At 43.5% G+C, this 16972-nt stretch overlaps 2 protein-coding genes across 5 annotated transcripts in view; one reads left to right on the top strand and one right to left on the bottom strand.

The window, feature by feature from the left end:
- pde8b (phosphodiesterase 8B) overlaps window positions 1-6990 on the top strand; it is a 39512-nt gene extending 32522 nt beyond the window's left edge. For all 3 annotated transcript variants that reach the window (XM_055052434.1, XM_055052433.1, XM_055052435.1), the window contains exons 20-22: window positions 1328-1495; window positions 1592-1721; window positions 4257-6990. In XM_055052434.1, the coding sequence (XP_054908409.1) occupies window positions 1328-1495; window positions 1592-1721; window positions 4257-4366 (408 nt within the window). In that variant the 3' untranslated portion in view covers window positions 4367-6990. The remainder of the gene's footprint in view (window positions 1-1327; window positions 1496-1591; window positions 1722-4256) is intronic.
- Window positions 6991-7495: 505 nt separating this feature from the next.
- Window positions 7496-15374, bottom strand: wdr41 (WD repeat domain 41). 2 transcript variants are annotated; one of them, XM_055052450.1, is made up of 13 exons: window positions 14892-15374; window positions 13960-14075; window positions 13102-13150; window positions 12196-12315; window positions 12056-12118; window positions 11319-11430; window positions 11170-11232; window positions 10992-11096; window positions 10211-10395; window positions 10003-10124; window positions 9080-9165; window positions 8679-8812; window positions 7496-8579 (listed from the first exon to the last, which is right to left on the bottom strand). In XM_055052450.1, exons 1-13 carry the CDS (start codon window positions 14937-14939, stop codon window positions 8439-8441), a joined length of 1344 nt encoding a protein of 447 aa, XP_054908425.1. In that variant the 5' UTR covers window positions 14940-15374; the 3' UTR covers window positions 7496-8438. The 2 variants fall into 2 exon arrangements, with proteins under 2 accessions (XP_054908425.1, XP_054908426.1); XM_055052451.1 differs by lacking the exon at window positions 14892-15374 and adding an exon at window positions 13607-13844 and having other exon boundaries at window positions 13960-14041.
- Between the last annotated feature and the right edge of the window lie 1598 nt (window positions 15375-16972).

Raw genomic sequence — 16972 nt, 5'->3', positions numbered from 1 at the left:
GCTTTGTAATGTAAACAAGATATGATAAACGGTGGTGGTTATCGTGGTGGTTGCCCAGGGTTGCATCACAAAAGGGGGTGGCAACCAGGAACAAGAAAATCAAATATGCCGTCTGGGACAATTGCTATGTTATTGGACTGCTTGAGCTTGAGCCCAGTTTGAATAAAAGCTGATCTCATTAAAAGTAATTTATAAATCAATTGTATTCAGATTGAAATCAATAATAAACTCTTGCACGGTTTCTGCTGATTTCTGCAGCGACAGTGATCGATTCTGCTGCTCCTCAGATTGGCCTGTGAAACAGCATCTCCTTAAGCCAGTTTGGTCTTAATTTAATATGTATCTGGCCAGGTTTGTTGTCAAACTTAATCACAATACTATAGTGTGAAAACATTTTTCATCATCATTAATCTGCACTTTCAGGATTCATTCTGTATTCTTGCTCTCCTAATGATCAGAAAAGCGTTGCGATAGCGAGTTTGATTTTCCGATCAAATCCATCACGAATGAAGGGCAGATCGGTGTAAATTGTGTGAAAAGCAACACACGAAACCAGTAAAGATCCCTTCTACGTGAGTCGGAAGAGGAAAAAAAAAACAACCTGAGAATGAATCACAAACTAATCTCTGCCGTGTCAGCGCCTTGACCCGGTTTGAGTCTGCATCACACGAAAATTGAGAGTGTTTGGTTCACGGGCGAATGTGTCGCAAACGGCAGGATGTGAAAGAAGTTGTGGCGTTGCTGCTGGTAGCGCACGCGTTTTATTTCCTGAGTCAAGTTCTCATGAAAGGCCGCAGCTTGAAAACCAATTTGGAAGATTTGTCACGTTGATCCTGGGAGACATGTTTCCATGGTGCCTCACACAAATGTTTACTGAACAATTTAATGATTTTTTTTTCAACTGTAATGTCTCAGAAGTCGGAGCAGTAGTCCAGACCAGGCTGGGAAACAGCTATAGTTCATGACAAGGTGAACAACAAGCTGCTGCAGACCATAATACTGGTATTTATTTCAAAGCGGAGTTCTCTTGCTTTTAAGATCTAAAATGGTCCATGTGATGCAAAAACTGTTTCCATTGCAAGTTTACAAAATAAATTCATTTCAAATTGGCCGAAAAACCGAGTCATCTCAGCGCAATAATAACTTTTTATTGTGAAACTTGGGTTTTTTCGAAATTGGCCTTTTTTCCACGAAGCGAATTTATTCTCGTAACTCCAATCACGTGGCCAACGGAAGTGCAGCTACCACGTCTTTGTGCTCCCTGGATTAGCCGTGGCCTGCGTCAGCATTGACGCCGTCGCTCATGTCTGTGCGATGCTTCCGACAGAGCACGAACAGCGACTGCGAGGGCCAGAGCAACATCAGAAACTCTCCAGAGAACCGCCTGCTGATCAAGCGGATGCTGATCAAGTGTGCAGATGTGGCGAACCCCTGCAGGCCCCTGGAGCTCTGCATCGAGTGGGCGGGCCGGATCTCAGAGGAATACTTCGCCCAGGTGGGACGGGGGGGGCGAGACGGGCATTTTTTCCTTGTCTCCACTTTGGTTGTTTTACTTTGAAGCGACTGAATCGGTTTTTGTCTTTGCTCGCAGACGGACGAGGAGAAGCGACAAGGGCTGCCCGTTGTGATGCCCGTGTTCGACAGAAACACCTGCAGCGTGCCCAAATCCCAGATCTCCTTCATAGACTATTTCATCACAGATATGTTTGACGCTTGGGACGGTAAGAGCAACATTTCCCACACCGATGTGCGTATTTTACATTTTTTATTATTTTTTTTTTTTACACATATAGGGAGTTTATTAGGCCTCTGTTTTCATAAATAAACTGAAAGTCAGCAACAGCTTTCCAAGAAGTAAAGCTCTTCCCGTCCTGGAGAAAATCAGCTTCGTGTCTTTTCCTCACATGTTCCGGCTGTTTCCCCGAAGACCATCACTTCCCCTCTCATCCGCTTCAAAACACTTTGTTCTCGTTTGCTTCTTGATGCTCCTCTAATGGGCCACGCTGCTTCCAGCAAATGTTTAGCAGATTCACTCTGAAACAAGAACTGATTCCGCTCATTGACCGGTTTAAGGTGTCAAAGTAGAACAAGGTTTTAAACAATTAGATTTTTATTTTCTTAGTGGACAAACACTTTCCCTCCCCCGCCTGTTGCTATGGGCTGTCAGTCCATTTCAGCCAAATGAGGCGAGTTCTCACCAAAACTCTCCCTATTACTAAAACGTGGAAATGTTTAAAATGCAGAAAAACAAGCGAAAATGATGGGGCTTCTACAGCAGCCACTCTTTAACGTTCCTTTACGGCGACGCCATTTTGACTCTGCAAGGGTAAATTAACAGAAAAGACTTTCCAGTGATTATTGAGAAAGGTAGAAATAATTTCCAACATGTTATTTTTTTTAAAAGTGTACAAGATTTTTATTTTTTTCCTAAATTGATACTACTATTATAATTTAGTTTAACATATTATTTATGTTAAGCAGGGGAAAACTAAACTAGATTGAAACCGCTTTTCCAACAGTGACGTAACCGAGACAACCAATCAAACTTTGTGAAAACAATGCTAACCGTAAATCCGACAGAGGGATGAATAATTTCGTGCTATTTAAATTTGGATGGCTTTATGGTGGCACATCAAGAAATTTGAAGTCATTTGAAGTTTAAAGGCAACAGAACTCGTCTGAGCAGTTCAGACAGAATGAATGAAACCAGCCCACCAGCGCTAAAAAGAATTGGAAAGGAAACAGATTCCTTATATTAGCTCCTCATTCCTACTAAAGTTTCCTGTTCCTACGAACCCCGAGAGAAAAGCTGTTTACCGCCAACGCGGCTCTGATGTCACGGAAAGACTTCTAATGCTAGTGGGAGAAACTGGGAGAGTGTCACAGGAGGGCTGGTTGGGAAAGTTCCATCTGGGGTGAAGGGACTCCGGTCCATACATAAACACAAGGCGCACACGGCCCCACCGGGGTCGTTGTCGGTTCATGTCGGGGGTCACAGATGCAGCGCGGGCCATCGGCGCGCCGGAAGCCAGGATGTAAACAAGCGAGCGAGAGAAGACTGGGAACATACACACAGCGGAGCGAAAGGAAGGAGAGACACGGACACTTCTGAACCCGTCAGCCCCTGACTGTGGGACGCACATCGCGTCGACCTTGAGCTTGACCTTTCAGACCAGCAAGGGCATTTGTGGTTATCACCTGATCCTTTCGGAGAAACTTTCTGTTGCATGTACAGTACATCAAATCTGTGTGAAACGAGAGCAAGGTCACAGCCCTGGGTCACATTTTAGTTAACCACATACCCACTGGTGACACCAGAAACCTAGAAATTCTGACTCATCCCTCAAAACTGCAATATGTAGATTTCATAAACAATGTTGTTTTTGTTTTTTTCTTGTTTGTTGAAACAATGGCGTGGCAGATGGTGTGAGACAGACAAATCGTGATAAAACAATCCAGCTCCTCTGCCTTCTCCCAGCGCTAACTAAAAACAACCAATCAGAGGCAAGAGCCGGGTCTTAGCTCCGTCAATCACAATCTCATGTGGCTCTTTTTACCCCCATCTTCCTTTGCTCTCTGCTGCTGCTTTTCTCAATCTGTGTAGCCTGTTGTGAATGCTAGGGCTAGTTAGCTTAGCCACCAAGGACAGCAGATAAACTGTCTTCTGTAACTGTAAGTTGCTTTTCTACCATCAGCACATTTAGCAATGAGGACATGAGAGTGAGTAACAGCACTAAAACCCTCCTCCTGGCTCTGATTGGTTGTTTTTGGTCAGGAGTGAGGTCTGCTACCTGCCTCAAAAGTGGTCTCCAGTTCACTTGGCGTTCACTGGCACTGCACCAGATTTCACTTCAGCCAAACCGAGGGTTTTGTCCACATCAGATGAGTTGGGTTGTTCATTATCCCCAACCGAACCGGACCTTCTTGGCAAGCGGACTGCAGTTGGAGTTAGGTGGACTGACTGTGGTCGGTGTTAAGTTGAGTTATTAGCCAAATTCTTTAAAAAGTAGATTATATGGTTGTCAATTGGAGATATTTTGAGCAGTTGAACAGAAAAAATCTTCAACAGTGCGGACAGAGCATCTGCATGGTGTAGCTTGAGAGAAAGGTCAGAATGTGCTGACTAAAAGATATTTAGCAGCCTGGTTTAGCTGATGTTTAGTAAGTTTAAACTACCTTTTTAATGCACCAAATGGTACACCTGTGTCAAGACGTTTTGGTGAATATTTGATCAACTCCTGCTTTCTGTGCTGCAGCTTTTGCCAGCCTCCCCAACCTGATGGAGCATTTGTCCGAGAACTACAAGTACTGGAAGAACCTGGACGACATGAAGTGCAAGAGCCTGCGTCCTCCGCCGCCCTCCTGACCTCCTGCTCTGCTCTCTGGCACCGTGACCCGGGCCGGACACTGCAGCAGTTCGTCCTTTCAGCCACAGCACTAAAGTAGCGCATACGGCGAGAAAACAGGGCCAATTTCCTGCCTAAGAGGAACGAGATCACTGACTGATGAGCGCTGATCTCGTCTTCAATCCTGGACGCTTTTCTCATTCCAACTGAACATGGTGCTTCTCCGCCATGGAAAAAGAAAAACAGCTAATTTTCATCTGACAGCCCGAATGACTGTCATCCGCCATTTTGTTCTGGCGTCTCTTTGAAGCTGCGTGGACCTCGCGGCTCACCCGACAATCTCACGCCGGAAATCTGCACTTTAGCAAATCAAGACATTTGGATTTCGAGCTCCGTTTTGCTCTTTGCTTTTATTATTATTATGATTATGATTATTATTATTATTTTCCTTAAACCTTGTCATTTTATATCTGGGTATTGGTTGCAAAAGCGTGACGAGACCAAGAGGCGCTCGGCTAAAAGGCGAGCATTTCTAGTGGTTGTGCTTCTTCGAAGATGAAAGTTCGCATCTCTAAAACTTCCGATACAGACTTGTGAAGGTGCCCAGCTGGAATTATTCATCCTTAATATCTAAAAAAAAACACACACACAAAAAAACATGCATATGGGACCAAACTGTAAGCAACCCCAGTAGCCCAGAGCAGGAAGAGTGTTGTAGGAATAGATTCTGGAAACCAAGGGCTGTTCTGTGTGCTGCGGACAGAATCTGCAGCTTTAGCTTTTTTTCCCACCTTTAATGCATGTGAAAGCAGCCGACGTGGACGATGGAGATGCTTTTAACGGACAGATTGCACCGCACCGGGGTAAATGTCAAACTTTTAGCTCTGCGACACAAACTGTAGAAATGAACTGTGAGCATCTGAGCAGGTTTCATGAGGACAAAACTTTAACTTTCGTAGTTTGGGGAAGACATTGACCTCCCAGCGCTCCCTCACCCCCCAAACAAATTCAGTTGTTACAGTGAGAACGTTCAGCCATTTGTTTTCTTATTTGTCACACATCTTTATCAACAAATGTGGCTCAGTCTGACCCAAGAGTTATCCAGTGAGATCGCTGAAGCTGTAAACATGACCAATAAAAATCTGTTGATTTTTTTTTTTAAATAAAAAGACAAAAACAAAAGAGAAAACTTGACCAAATTACGGATATGTTACGTATGCCCTCTGGTGGACATAGCAAAGATTTGCACATCAAACCAGCAGTTAAATGTGAGCAAGAAATCTCTCCTTCTATCATTGGAAATTTACTCATATGTTTCTTTTTTTTCTGGTCACCTTCAGTTGAAAAGGTATTGGCAACCACCAAAGCAGCCAGCAGTAGGAGATAATGGCGGTGATGGTGTTCCTGAGCCGCACAGCTACACAATGCAGAATCAACCAAAGGCACAGAGATTCCCTCATAGGTGCCTTATATCTCACTGTTCTCCTCACACATTACAACATATCCATAGTAATGGCTCCTGCTTTCAATACAAAGTGAATCACAAGAAAAGCCATAAGTGTCGTCTGTGATTTGTAGGATAAAAGAAAACGCGTCTGTTTCGTGGTCTTCGGTCGTCCCGTCACAGAAGTCCTGGGTTTTAAACTAAAAGGTTGCATTTTTTTTGTTTGTTTGTTTTGCTACACCTTAAAAAACACACACACACACAACTTCGTCCAATATCACTGTATTTGTTGTCACTTTATGGACGATCACTTTCTTACGAAAAGGCCTTAATCCTGTCGCGTGTCGCTGTTTTGGGTGTGCTTTGCTTGTGCCACACTGTAAAACTACCTGATGCGCCTGCTGTTCATGTAAATACTCAGCTAACACGCCGGTTTTTATTTGCCTTGCTTCGCTTTTAATGTTTCTTATTTACTAAGGGGTAAGCACCGATTTCCTCAGTTTTGGGTGATCTGCACTTGGCCAACGACACTTCAAATGCGAAATTGATTTTTGGTGCAAGATAAAATTAATTGGTGAAAATTGGAATTGACAGGTCAGGCTATGAAAGATCGTTGATCGGCCAGAAAGCTGCGGTCGGTGCTCCCCCGTTTATTCACATTTCGGTCCATCATGTCCAAAAATACAGAAGCATGGTTCCAGCTCGGATCGATTTATGGTCATGAGGGGATATTTTTGCTATCCTTTAACTAGACATTTTAGAGAGAGAGATTTTAGACGTCAGACAGCCATGCCTTTTCCATTGAGCAGCCGCTGCTTGAATGCGACATGCATTCTGTCCTTTAGCCCGGCAGAACCACAGACAGCTTCTCCGTCAGTGACGGCCTTGTCAACCCTGAGCTTTGCACCATTTGTAGATGAAAACCGTCATCAGAGAGTGGTATACATATATGCAGAGTTGAGAAAAATCTATTTTTGAAAAGATTATTATTATTGCCCATGACAACTGTACTATGTGTTTTTAAAGATTTTACTGTCTCTTGGATAATAGACGCAAGTTTTATGCTCCAGCTTCCTAAACTCTGCCATGTCTTGCTTTGAAAGCTTCGTGTATTTTTCTCGCTACGTTTTTATTTTTGATGTTTTCTGTCAAACAAAAAAAGTATTGTGAGAGATGAATAAAGCATTATTTAACTATGAAGTGGCTACATCTCTGGCACTAACACAGGCATTGAACCTACTCTATAAAGTTTTATTTACCAGTTAACCTCCATGTTCAAAATTGCTTAATTTTTTTAAGAAAAAGATGTGAACGTTCTGGTGGATACACTGATGTCCAGTCCTGCTTCAGGTGTCATTTTGTTGCAGATATACAGATGATTTCACATTTTTCACAATCTGACTCATGGTAGTTCAGAGTGGGGTTCATTATGGCGAGCTAGCCAGGAGGCACCGCCAAACCACAGCACTTTCATCCATGTTTCACAGATGATATGAAGATCTTCACCTGAGGTCTGCACAAAATAATTCCAAGAGCTGCAAATGGTCCTCCAGCCATAGTTTTGACACCACTGGTTTGGAGGAAAAGAAACGGCACCGGAGCAGATCCAGGTAAAAATGGGAAATATATCTATTGAACATCATCAGACGTAAACAGAAAATAAACTATGAACTTTGTTTTTATATAACTAAAAAAAAAAAACCCATCAGTTTGAGAAATATGATTTATTTCACGAATAAATAAACATGCAATATCACGTTTACAATGTGTGACATTTAATATGTGAGCTGTGTTTGGCACTGACTGGTGCAATTTATAAAAACAGAACAACTTTGGAGGATTCTGGCAGCTGCCTCCATAACTCACCAGTGTAAGCTGTAAAGAGAAAAAGATTAATTTAACAATAAATGTTTTAAATGAAGATTCACTTAAGCCTGTTCTTAACACGGGGCTTAAGAACAGGCTATCTGCAGCTGAACTGAAGACTTTTTTTAAATGTCGCCTTGAATTTTTTAAATGTCGCCTTGAATGGAGGATGGAAGATCATAATCAACTTCAGCATAAACTGGTATTGCTGGGCTCTGTTTCGACAGTGGCTTCTCACTGCACTGTCTTAACCTCAACTCCGTACAAAAGTTTTAGCTTCGACGTTTTTTTGCCTGGAATAAAATGTCTGTGCCTGACTCAGACTTTTGGCTGATAGAAAACTACACAACATTAAATAGTCCTGCTGCAACAAAATTTAAGATCTGTGACTCTTATCTTTAAGACCAACTTACATTTTAATGAATTAAAGACATTTTAATGCCTTAAATTTAGATATGTGGATTTAAAACGTTTTTAGGATGCGTGGACACCCTGAAAAATAAAGACGTTAAAATCTGCATTAGCTTTCTCTTGCAGAATTATAGCAGGGATTTTTTTTTTCTCACCTCAAACAGGATTCAGCTCTATGGATCTCAAACAATGACAGAAAGAAAAGCAGTAGGTTTTATTTTAACTCCATTTTTGTTCACTTTAATTAATAAACTTTCCTCAATTAAGAAATAAAAAATAACTGGTCAACCAATGAATGTAAATAGCAATCGTCAGTCATGATGTGCGAGGCAACGATAGTCATCCTTCTCTTCTGACTAAAGGCTTTGGTTTCAGAGTCCTCCGTTCTCCTCTAGCTTCTGGAACAGCGCCTGGCTGCGCAGCCGGGACTGCCGCTCCCCGTCCTTCCACAGAATCAGCAGGTGGTCCGTCGAACACGTCACCAGGCCCTTCTCCCTGAAGCTCAGAAACATCTGGAAGAAGAAGTCTGGCGTCAGCGGCTGAAGAACTCCGCCGCCGTCTGGATCGTGCTACAGAACGTCAGTCGTGTCTGAAATGTCACGGGTTCGTACCTGGACCGCTCCCGAGTGTCCGATCAGGTCTCCGGTCAGCTCCAGCGTCCTCAGGTTGGGGATTTCCAGGACCTTCTTTGACTGAGGACCGGGCTGTTTGCTCGACCGTCCAAAAGTCCACATACCAAAGAACCCTGTTAAAAAACAAAAAGGATCATTTGTTTGCAAAAAGGATCATTTGTTTGCAAAAAGGATCATTTGCAGCAATACTGCAAACATTTCAACATTTTGGGCATTTGGAACAGTTTAGCATCTCCATGGAAGATGCAGAAAAATTACACATAATTTTACATTTTTAAGCAATGAAAGTGTTTTAGTCCCCCCTAAAACTTTAAGGACTGTGTAATGCTTAAACCAGCGCTAAAATGAAGTGTTCAGTATAGTTTGATAGGCGTGTTAACCTGCGGATGCAGGTTCAGCAGCCAAAGGTAAATCTTGGATCTCCCACATCCTCACGCTGCCGTCTTCAGAGCACGACATCAGCTCACTGAAACAGGAAGTGTCACACACCATCAAACACAGGCAGCAATCGAGAGCAGTTCAGGTTGTTCTCATATCCCCCACCCTATCATCGATGACTGTCTATTTTTTTTTTTCCCCTCTTTCTCCTGGTTGATTGTAAACCGAGACCCTTTGGATCCTTTGTAGAACCTCTGCAAAATGTTGTTTTAGTAAAAGGACATCCTCATATGTCCTCAAAAGGACATATAAGGAAAATCCCACAAGAATATTCTGATCTTCTGTACATATATTTCTGTTTGTTTTGATTTTTTTTGTATTTTATGTACAGAATAAAGTGCCTGTCACTGTACAAATCACTGATTGAAGAAATCCAGTTCAATAACCTGAACACAGATCACAGATGCTAAGAATCTATGAAGCAGCTTTAGAGCAGCAGCACCCCCGTGTGGCCAAACAGTGCGTTACACTATGTTCATTTAAATGCTTACAAAATACTTTAAACATTTAATGATGTAGTCTACTACATTATGTACATCATTGTACATAATGAACATTATGTACAAAGAACTTTTCCAGGTGTAAACAGACGTGGTTCAAAATTAAAGTAAACGATGAATTAAGAGAGAAGCGTTTGTTAAAAATACACGAAAGGTCAAGACGAATATTAAAAACAATTGAATTCCAGTTAGAGTTACAACTGTGTATTTTAACTCTAGAAATGTACATATATATATATATATATATATATATATATATATATATTGCTGAAATGATACTTCAAATTAGTTTTGAAGCATATTAGAAACTGACCGAGTGCCAATGATAGTCAATAAATGAATAAACTAATGACTGTGGACGTTACCCGTCAGACAGCAGCGTGGCGTGCAGCACGTTGGAGTCGTGTGCGGCCTTCCTGTAGGCCACCACGGCTTTGGCCACGACGTCGTACACATACAGCCCGCTGCCCACCGCCGCCAGGATCAGCTGCGAAATAAAAGCACGTTGGAAAGGAAACCCGTCGCCTCCATGAAATATGAAATATGGCGCCCCGCCGTGACGGCCGCTCTCACCCTCCCGTCGGAGGTCAGGTGCTGGACGGACATCTCGCTGGGCTTCGGGGCGGCCAGTCTGATTTCCGTCTGGCTGCCGGGGTGAGGCTCCTCCCACAGGATGTGCTCGTAGGCCACGTTCCTAAAGTTAGCCGAGTCCCACAGGATCAACTCGCCCGCGTGGGAACCGCTGGCAAAAATGCCGTCTGGGGGACGAGAAGCCGGAAATTCAACAAGTGAAAATAGGCCGAAATGTTTTCAGCTCTACGGAAGCCGGGAGCGGGTTACGTCTTCTCAAGAAACATGTCAGGAATTGAATTAATTCACTGTCTCGAGAGAACGGAAAGTTAACTCTTTTTGTCAAGAAAACGGGGAATTGACTAGTTATCGCGAGTCAATTCCCCAACTCAAACCTAAGATCTGCATTAGATCTTAGGTTTGATCCAATGCAAACCTACATTTGATTTGACAGAATCGATTTGACAGAAATCGATTCTGTCAAATGCAGAATCGATTTCCTGCATTTGACAGGAAAGCGATTTATCTTGAGAAAACAGTCAGAAAAGCTAATCTCGAGTTAGCTTCTCGGGATAAGCTAACTTGTTATCTCGAGAAAACGAGAAAGGAACGTTTGAAAACCGGAGGCTAACTCATTATTAGCGAGAAGTTAACTCGTTATCTTCAAAAAACAGACAATTAACGTCATAACTTGAGAAAACCGAATTACGACCGCTCTCGGCTTCCGTACGTCTTCAACGGGCCTTCGCAGTTTGTTTTGTTTTTTTTTGTCGACCAGGCTGACCGTTGACGTTGATGAGAGCTCGGATCTGGTCGTGGTGGTCAGAGCAACGCGAGATCTCATCCAGCAGCACGGACGAGTCCGACGTCATGGTCACTCTGTAGATCACTGCGTGGAAGAGAGACTCGGTCGTTCACAGCAACTTTTGACGCATCGTCACAACATTTAACCCTCCAGTCACCTATCTCTTTATCCACAGCGGCCGCCACGCAGTTCTTCGGCAGTTCTACCAGAGCAGCAATTCCTGCAACGAGACCGACACGTTCACCGGCCAGCGACATCACAGGCAACCAAACGGGCGACGTTTCATTGTCTTTCGTTTGCCCTCACCGGTGTCGCTGTGCTTTTGTCGGTGGCACAGCAGCTGGAAGTGTTTGTCCCAAACGCACAACTCTTCCCCGCCGGAGAGCCACGCAGAGAGCCGCCCCAGCACGAGTAAACACTGACACACACACACACACACACACACACACACACACACAGAGGGAGAGAGAGATCAGAGCAGCAAACGCATCTCAAAGATGCACAGAGAAAACCTGCAGGGATGAGAAATATAATTAACCTACTGCATGGTGCAATTAACCTTCATCTGCAATCAAGAAGAAGAAAATGCAATTACAGGTTTTAACCTTAAATAACAGCCGGGGAAAACTTCATTAGAGAGTCGATTTCAGATTCCGCCATTATTATCGACGAGGCGTTCAAGGGTCCGTTTGTTTTCAAGTTCGGTTTGGTTCTCAACTCTTCTTGAAACACAAAAGCGGCTTTTCTGTTAATCGCAGATGCTGTGTGACGGAAAGGTATTTCTTTATGCCCTCTGGGTGGAGTGGGCATAAAGAAATAGGCTATCAAGAGACTAACCTCCTGATAGCCTGAGAGGTTATCAAAAATGAGCAGCTTATAAAAGCTTGCGATCCATGAGATTGGACATTTGTTTTGTTTGAAATTATGTTTCCCTGCATTTTCGTTTTTAACTCATCTAGTTGATATTTTGCTCTCCGCGTTGTGATTTTTGACTTCATGGCGCCGAATCCGCCAAGAACTTGAGTCGAATCTCTTCCAGGTACCTTCACAGAAGACTGCAGGTCTGAAATGGTCTGCACTCTGTTTCCTGTGTCAGGATCCCACAGCTGACAGCGGAGTCAAGGAGTACGAACAGCGGCGACACGAAGGCGGCTTTGTGCAACCGCGCGGGCCTGGAGGATACACTGAGGCTGCGGTCCGAGGAGGCGGTGATGAGCGACGTGAAGCCGTCGCCGCAGGGGAAGGCGCTGATGGCTGTGATCTGCTGGGAGTGTCCTCTCAGCTCCTGCAGCCGCTCTCCTGTCTAAATCAGACAAAAAAAAACAAACAAAAAAAAACGATGACACACTTAGAGAAGTATTCTTACCATTTCCACATTTGGTTATGGTACAACTGCAAACCTTACTGCTCATTAGATGGAGAAAAAATTACTAAATATTAAAGTTTTGTGCACATAGAATATTCAGAATGTTCTGTCTGGTAAGAACGGGCACTCCCTCAAAATTAAAACGTCATACTACACAGATATTCAATCTATTTATTCCAAATCACGCAAAATGTCCAGAGCCTGAAGCCAAAAGGATGTCGTTAAAAACCCATAAGCAGTGCAGGTTGCGTACCGTGACGGCACTGAAATCCTGACGGAAGACCTCAGGAATGTTATGTAGTGTGAAAATGTCAATCAACTGTATCACACGGCTTCAGTCATCATAGCTAGAAAGAAATCAGCGATCAGGCTGTGATGGACTCCGACCAGAACTCGGCCTTCTGTCACCTGAAGTACATTTCCAGGAGTAACAAAATAATTTCCCGGCAAGATCTAGAGAAACTCATCCATGCGTTTTTTTTTTTTTTTTTTTTTTTTATTCTGTCTTCCCAATCTGCCTTGAAAATAAATAAAAAAATCAAGACACATGCAGCTGATCCAAAATGCTGCTGCTCACTTTCTGACTAAAACCAGGGAGGTAGAGCGCATCACACCAGTTCTAAACTCCTCACACTGGTACACAAACCAAGCGCTGAAGGATCAAGAGGCGCCGATAGTTCGGCAGGACTCTGTGGTTTACTGTCGACGATATCGCATCGTTACCTCGACGTTCCACACCAGCACCAGGCCGTCGTCCCCCGCCGAAGCAAACCTGGAAGATAAAAAAAAAAAAAAAAAAAGAAGCGATCAGCGGCGCGGCTTGGAGCGGCGCGGCTTGGAGCGGCGCGGCTTGGAGCGGCGCGGCTCCCCGCCCCACGCAAGGGGATCGTTTCCACACCACCTGCAGTCGGGAAACCCAACAGAACGTCGGACTTATCGGCTTGACTCGCCCTCTGACCCTGAACCGTCTTTCTTTCAAAGAAAGAGAAGAAGAAGGAAAAAAAAAAAACAACACAGGATGAGCTGATGAAACAGGAGATTAAATGAAAAGAGAGGAACTGTTGAGGATATATTTCTGGGACTTTCAAAAGCAATCTGGAGGGAATTTTCTGGCCTTTGCCCCCCACCCCACCTCCGACCGCGAGCCTTCAGGCCCCCGAGGAGGAGATTATTACCGCAGGAGTCCAGGCGTAAAACAACCCCCACCTCCTAACACATACACACTTACTTAGCTCCGTTATAAATCCCCATCTGACCACTTATGCTGACCCACTGTAGCATGCCGGCCTGCTGCTTGGCTTCTGCTTGGGGTTTTTTCTTCTTCTTTTGTTGTATTTTTATTTTCAGAAAGAGAGACCAGCGGCGGCCTTCTATCTGAGTGCGCGATAGAACCGTGCACACGATTGCTATCTGGTGATGATGGGCCTCTTGTCATGCTCTGGAAGTTTGCAGTAGGTGAGGATCTCCTGTCAATCACAGAGGGATGGAGGCCAGCCAAGGGTGGAGAGGTTAGAGAAAAGGCTGGGAGGGGAAGGAGGCGGAGTGGTGGGGGGGCAGACAGGGGGTTTGTGGTCGGCTTACCTGAAGTCATCAATCTGCACCAGAAATCGAACGATGTCAAAATGTCCTTTCAGCACCTGCAGCTCAGTGAAGCAGTTTTTGGGCTGTTCCTCTCCGATGCACAACACGGAGCTTTTCTGCACACACAGGAGAGGCAGAGGCAGGGAGGGAGAGAGAGAGGGAACCATGTGGTGAACTCACAAAACTACTATTTGTTGAGGGGAGAAAAAAAATGTGTATAATATATACAACACGTTTTTGGGTTTTTTTAAAATTTTAACATCTTAGCAAATCTTCTATTCTTGGAGGAGAGTTTATAAATAGCAGCTCGGTTGCTGAACAGCAACAAAAAGTCATCCAGGACTTTCTATTTTTATTCACCTAAAAGTAAAAATCAGGTACTTTCACTCGTAATAGTTTCTTTTAAGTTATTCAGATAAATGTGAGCGTCTACCGAATATCCTAAAAACTCAACGTCAGCTGGGAACCAATGTGCTAAGCCAATGTTTCCCCTCTTAATTCAGTCAGTTTGACCTCGTTATTAATTAAAAATAATAATAATTATTATTATTATTCAAAGAAGCTGCAATGGAAAAGCGCTTTATTGGCTGTTTGTGAAAATAGTAATGAATGTTTCTGAATAATAACAGGCAGGTGTTTTGGTCACAAAGCTAATAAGCAAACATTGACACTTGAAAAGGTCAAGGGTTGTTTATAAAGCGTTAAATAATAAATAAAATTTAAAAAAACAATGGCGAAATTCAAGAAAAGCTGGATTCGTTTTAAGTGAATTTAAAAGTAGACACTGTAATGCGTACTTGAACTCGCAACCATTTCCGCTGTTTGAATTCAGAAGCTCAAAGGTCCCGACAACACAGCAAGATCCGAGGTGGAGCCGCATCTTCTTGGGGTGACCACACTCGACACAACACCGACAGCAGCAGCTAGCTTACCTGCCCCGAGCTCTGCGCCTCCCGACCTCCGAGAATCCACCGCAGCATGACGGACCCGCGGCTCCAGAAGCAGCCGCCGTAAACCGACTCCCTCGAAGTAGGAACAATAAAATCTGACTAGCAACAGCCTCCCTGCGCGTCTGGCTCAGGCTGCGGGGTGACACACGCCTCATCCAGCCACCGGACTAGCCGAAAAATCCCAAACGTTCTCGCGTGACTTGTTTATGAGACATATAAGTGAAAGAATCCGAAGAATCGTAATATTACAACAGAATAGAGACGATTATACTGTCAGAATTGAAATGACTTAGTGTAAAAATGAAAACAAAACAACAAAAAAGGAACAACCACAACAAACCGTTCATGTGACTACGGAAGCTTTTCAGGGACAAACTAGACAAGACGATTAATTTTGGGGAAGTGAATCTAAATGGCATCACGTCTTCTGTTAGAAAGGTCGAAGTTTATTTTGACTTTCTTGTTTGTTTGGGGTTTTTTTTATCTTATTCTTAGGATTTATTCGAATATACAACAGCTGTTATGACAGAGGTACATACGTCACAGGCTCTAAGGTCTGAAAACTAGTACAGGTGTCCAAACTTTTTGTCACGTGGGTCAAAGTCATCGTATCAAAAATAACCTACTAAAAGAAAAAAAATCTAAAAATATACTGTATTATTTTTATTTTTTTCCTCCCAGCTTAACAGTAAACTAAACAGTGTTTAAATTAAACAAACAGTATTTTTGTAGAGAAGGAATGTGTAACACATTGTGAATCCTGTACTTAAAAAAGACAAATATTGTGTTTTTCTGTGTTAAGCGCTGTGCTGTTGGCTATTTGACGTTCTTTGGCAGAAATCCAAATAAACAGGGTAAAAAAAAAGTTTGCTTTGTATTTATTTGCCTGATCAGCCTGTATTAGCAAACTCTGCGCCTTAGATTTCAATATTGTAAGGCATTCGTGGTCGCAACCTACCTGTTTGTGAACTTTTTATTTTATTTTATTTATTTATTGCCGTATTTTCTCAGAATCACCCGAACTTGTACCACTTTAAAGGTAGAAGGTGATTTTAAAAAGCCTGGACAAATGAAACATCAACTTGCCTTTTGTGATGTCATCAGGGGGCGTCACACATGGCAGCTTGGTTTTGAGGGTAAGTTTTAAGATTTACAACAAAATAGCAGAACAAATAAATAAGAACCTGACCTTTTGTGGCTTTTTGTATCGGTGTCTGGATATTTTTAAGCATAATTTGATTAATTCAGAAGAAAAAAAAGCCTGACTGTTAGTTTTAAGTGGGATTTAAAGTTCTATTGAGCTCAATTGAGACATGAGTATATGAGGGAGTTTCTTTTTTTTGCGAAAGAAAAATATATCGCAGAGGAAACAGCAGTGGGGCTGAAAAAACAACAAAAAGATTTTTTTTAAAAACTGTTTTCAAAAAAATTGAGAAGCATTCAGTATGGCTGGTTCTGTTCATTTCTCTACAACTAGATGGCAGCATGTCCTAACGCCACCGTCTCGGGTGGAGGCGCCAATCCTGTGTCGGTGGAGTGAGGAAAGATCTAATAGTTTCTCTCAGGCGTTTCCTGGGTTACCTCACAAATCGCAACGAGAAGGCGCTCAGAAAAGTATTTTTGTTCAGCAAATTTCCTGGTTCCTCCACTCCGCCCCCTTCCTCCCCCATCCTGTCAGCGCGTCTCCTGGTAACACCGACTCTACGCGGCGTCACCCCGGCCGTGTCTGCCGCTGCTCCCCCGATTGAGACGACATGCAGCGCGGGGCCCTGTGACCTTCATGGTGGCTCAGATCTGCGGCTGGCACTGATTTCTGATTTAGTGTCGATCCGCCGCGCTTGTCAGGGGCCTGCGAGGTGTTTTCCATGCGGTAATAGAAAAAAGCTCAAGGGCAGCCGGAGAAGAGGAGAAGGGTTAGGGGGAGAGGGATCGGTCGACGTGGAGTGAATGAGCTTTTAAATGCGAGGCTGCGTTTGGTTTCACCAGCACACAGGAATCTCAGCAAGAGGGATCACTGGCGGGAATGTAACTGTGGAAAAGAGGAGCAAAGGGCGGCCTGCTTT

The sequence above is a fragment of the Poeciliopsis prolifica genome, unplaced genomic scaffold, assembly GCF_027474105.1.
Source record: "Poeciliopsis prolifica strain line A6 unplaced genomic scaffold, Auburn_PproV2 SCAFFOLD035, whole genome shotgun sequence".
In the NCBI taxonomy this organism is placed as follows: domain Eukaryota; kingdom Metazoa; phylum Chordata; class Actinopteri; order Cyprinodontiformes; family Poeciliidae; genus Poeciliopsis; species Poeciliopsis prolifica.
The sequence above is the reverse complement of the archived record's forward strand: the minus strand, read 5'-3'. Positions and strand labels throughout refer to the sequence as shown.

Coding starts and splice junctions, on each gene's coding strand:
- wdr41 (XM_055052450.1), bottom strand. CDS start 14,939: ATGCTGCGGTGGATTCTCGGAGGTCGGGAGGCGCAGAGCTCGGGGCAG. Junction 11,431..12,055: donor ACCTGCAGTCTTCTGTGAAG/GTACCTGGAAGA, acceptor TGTGTGTGTCAG/TGTTTACTCGTGCTGGGGCG. Junction 8,580..8,678: donor GACACTCGGGAGCGGTCCAG/GTACGAACCCGT, acceptor TTCTTCTTCCAG/ATGTTTCTGAGCTTCAGGGA.